Source organism: Lepeophtheirus salmonis, chromosome 9 (assembly GCF_016086655.4).
Source record: "Lepeophtheirus salmonis chromosome 9, UVic_Lsal_1.4, whole genome shotgun sequence".
Classification (NCBI taxonomy): Eukaryota; Metazoa; Arthropoda; class Copepoda; order Siphonostomatoida; family Caligidae; genus Lepeophtheirus; species Lepeophtheirus salmonis.
Genome location: NC_052139.2, coordinates 18,127,990 through 18,130,772, shown reverse-complemented (window position 1 = coordinate 18,130,772; position 2,783 = coordinate 18,127,990). Strand labels below are relative to the sequence as shown.

Genomic DNA, 2,783 nt, shown 5'->3' with positions numbered 1-2,783 from the left:
ATGCCTGTTATAAAGATCAATCGATTTTGTAAGTTTAAGTTTCTCCATTTTTTAACCTTATTAACTACTTTAACTTTTAGACAAGTTTATGTTCCCGCAAAATAAATGTATTTTTTAACTTTGTAGTTTCATATAAACCCTGCACAATTCTGGGTGATCCCTACACATGTATAATGTATTTTTCATAAGTATTAAAATATTATTACCCTGCCTAGGAGTGTGTAAAGTAAATGTTGCTCATAAGGTGAGCTAGGAGCCAAAAGCAGCTGCTGTTTTTAAGTTTTGCATCATTCAAACGAGTAAGCATATTGCCAAGAGAAGTGAAAAAAAAAGTCATTGGATTTTCAAAAAACTTGGAGGAAGTTTGGTCGAATGGTTCGATATTCTGGAGATCTTTCACATGGGATATCGTCAGTAGGTACAGGATAGCAGAGATAGTTGAAGAAGAGAGAAGGAATACTATGGGAATTGAAAATAAATCCTGTAGGAAAATAATTAAGCTATTGGACAATGAGATATGTGGAACTTTGAGCATTACTAAAATTATTGTAAAATATCTATGATATTTTGAGAATTTCCTAGAAAGATTTTCAATCTACGGTCGGAAGACGGAAGTCTTATTTTCTAATAAAGGCAAGGTATCATTCAGTTTGTATTTCACCCACCCCCCTCCCCCCTTCCCTAAATAGCAAATGTTTAAAGAATTTTTCAATAATATACCAGGTTTTGCTATTGAAAAAAAGTATTTAGATTCTCTTTATGTTGAGCTGGTACTTAACAATAGTGATTAAATATGTATATACAATATACACTTATTCAATTAATAAATTGATGAAATGAAACCCTCAGAATTATAAACAGCCTTTATTTCATGTCTAAAATCTGTATTTGTCTCTGTTTAAAAAAAAAAAAAATACTCTGGCCATACGTTTTCATTAGGGAACATACATTTGCTATAGAATAATATTATAGTTGTATGTTAGTATATAATAGAAATACATAGAGTATTTAATAAATCCCGATTGAGATCTATAAACAAGGTATGAGTTTTGAAACTGTTTCTTTTCTTTTTATAAATGATATTACCCTAGGTTATTAGAAATACAAGGTTATATCATAAAGCGTCTAAGTCTGATGTTTGACCTACACCATGCTTATTGGTTGTGTGTTTTGGTAAAATCTGTCTGTTATGCCCAGTAGTCATTACGACACATCAAATTGAAAATTCTAGCAATAGTGATGCCATAGAATATGAATGGTTGTGTGTTTTGTCAAAATCCAATGCATGATGGTCTAACCTTTTATTTCTATTAACCTTGTTCTATAGTCTAGAATTTTAGATAATATGAAAGACTCACGCAATGACAAAGAGAAGAAATTGAATTTTGTAACAGGGATTTTTTTTTTTTTCATTTAATAATCTCACGTTTCAACAAAAAAAAAAAAGAAAGCAAAACGATTAAGGCAGTGTAAACTATATATATAATTCAATTATTCATTTGTTATCCCTTTCGTATGGACAACATAAAGTCAAAAAATGTAGAATAGAGTGTGTACAAAGCAGAGGGGATCTACGCATTTGTACTTTGAAGGATTCATTTACAGAATCTGCCGGAAATCCATGGTAACCCAAACTTGGCGGTGCATCAAAAAAATTACAAAAGTCGAGTGAAGTCCACAGAGGTAAATCAATTCAACCTTTTCTTTTTTGGTCAAATTTAAACATCTAACTTTTTTTATTTAGGTCCTTGTCTTGATCCAAATGCTGAATGTCTTGGTAACTCACTTATTTGTTTAAATGAACCTAATAGAAATGCTTGTCCAAGATCTTGTGGTGTTTGTGAAGGTAAAAAAAGAAATTATACAATAAATGTCCCTATATATATTAACTCATGCAATTCATAAATTACTCTCCTGATTATTTATCTCCTAAATCCAGGTTGTAACAACTTGGTTCATGACGATATATGTGAAATCAATGCCTATAGGTGTAATGCTTACAATGTAAAGTATTTGGCTGCCAAAACTTGTGGAAAATGTTCGGGTAAGTTAATTAGTTATATTAAATAGGAACATGTATTTGATTTGATATATATTTTTTTTCTGTTAATCAAATAGAAACATGTAGAAACAAAATGGCTTCTGATGATGTTTGTGATCGATTTCATCGTTTTGGATATTGCTCGCGTAGCTCTAATTATAGCTCAATTATGACAGATGTTTGTTACGGCACATGTTCATCAGGATGTACAATAATTCCTTAAAAAATCCTTCGTAATCATAACTGGAATATGATTATAAATTAACAATGTAACTTTTACAGTGATGAATAAAATAGTATAAATTAATAAAAATCCCATTATTATTTATTAAAATGCTCCGTTTTTGTGGTCAGAGTTGGTTTTCTCCCTTATTAAGTAGTAAATATTGAGAAGAAAAAGAATTGCAAATAAAATATGCTTGATGATTTGGACTTTTTTTTTTTGTTTGCATTTGTAAATGCCATTTTTGATAAAAGAGGTTGCAAGATATTTTTATTCTTAGTTGTTAAATGTTATGGATTAAGAATACATCCTTCTTTAAGAACAACTGCGTTTCGAACGCATCCACAATTGAGTTGAAAATAATAATATCTCATTAGCACTTGGTTCATCGAGTTCACTCTTTCCGCTAAGCCAATTTTTATTTTTTTCAGTATTTACGGAAAGCAAATTTGTTTATTTCCTTCCTTATTTTTTTATGTAAGCAAACGTAATGATAAGCAGATAACTTCCCGATTATTT

The 2,783-nt window shown here is 30.1% G+C and overlaps 1 protein-coding gene across 1 annotated transcript; it reads left to right on the top strand.

Moving 5' to 3' along the window:
* Positions 1 to 2,298, top strand: LOC121124380 (uncharacterized). Its single transcript, XM_040719534.2, has 4 exons — positions 1 to 28; positions 1,745 to 1,846; positions 1,940 to 2,044; positions 2,119 to 2,298. The coding sequence occupies exons 1-4, from the start codon at positions 1 to 3 to the stop codon at positions 2,262 to 2,264; spliced, it is 381 nt and encodes a 126-aa protein (XP_040575468.1). The 3' UTR covers positions 2,265 to 2,298.
* Positions 2,299 to 2,783: the final 485 nt, after the last annotated feature.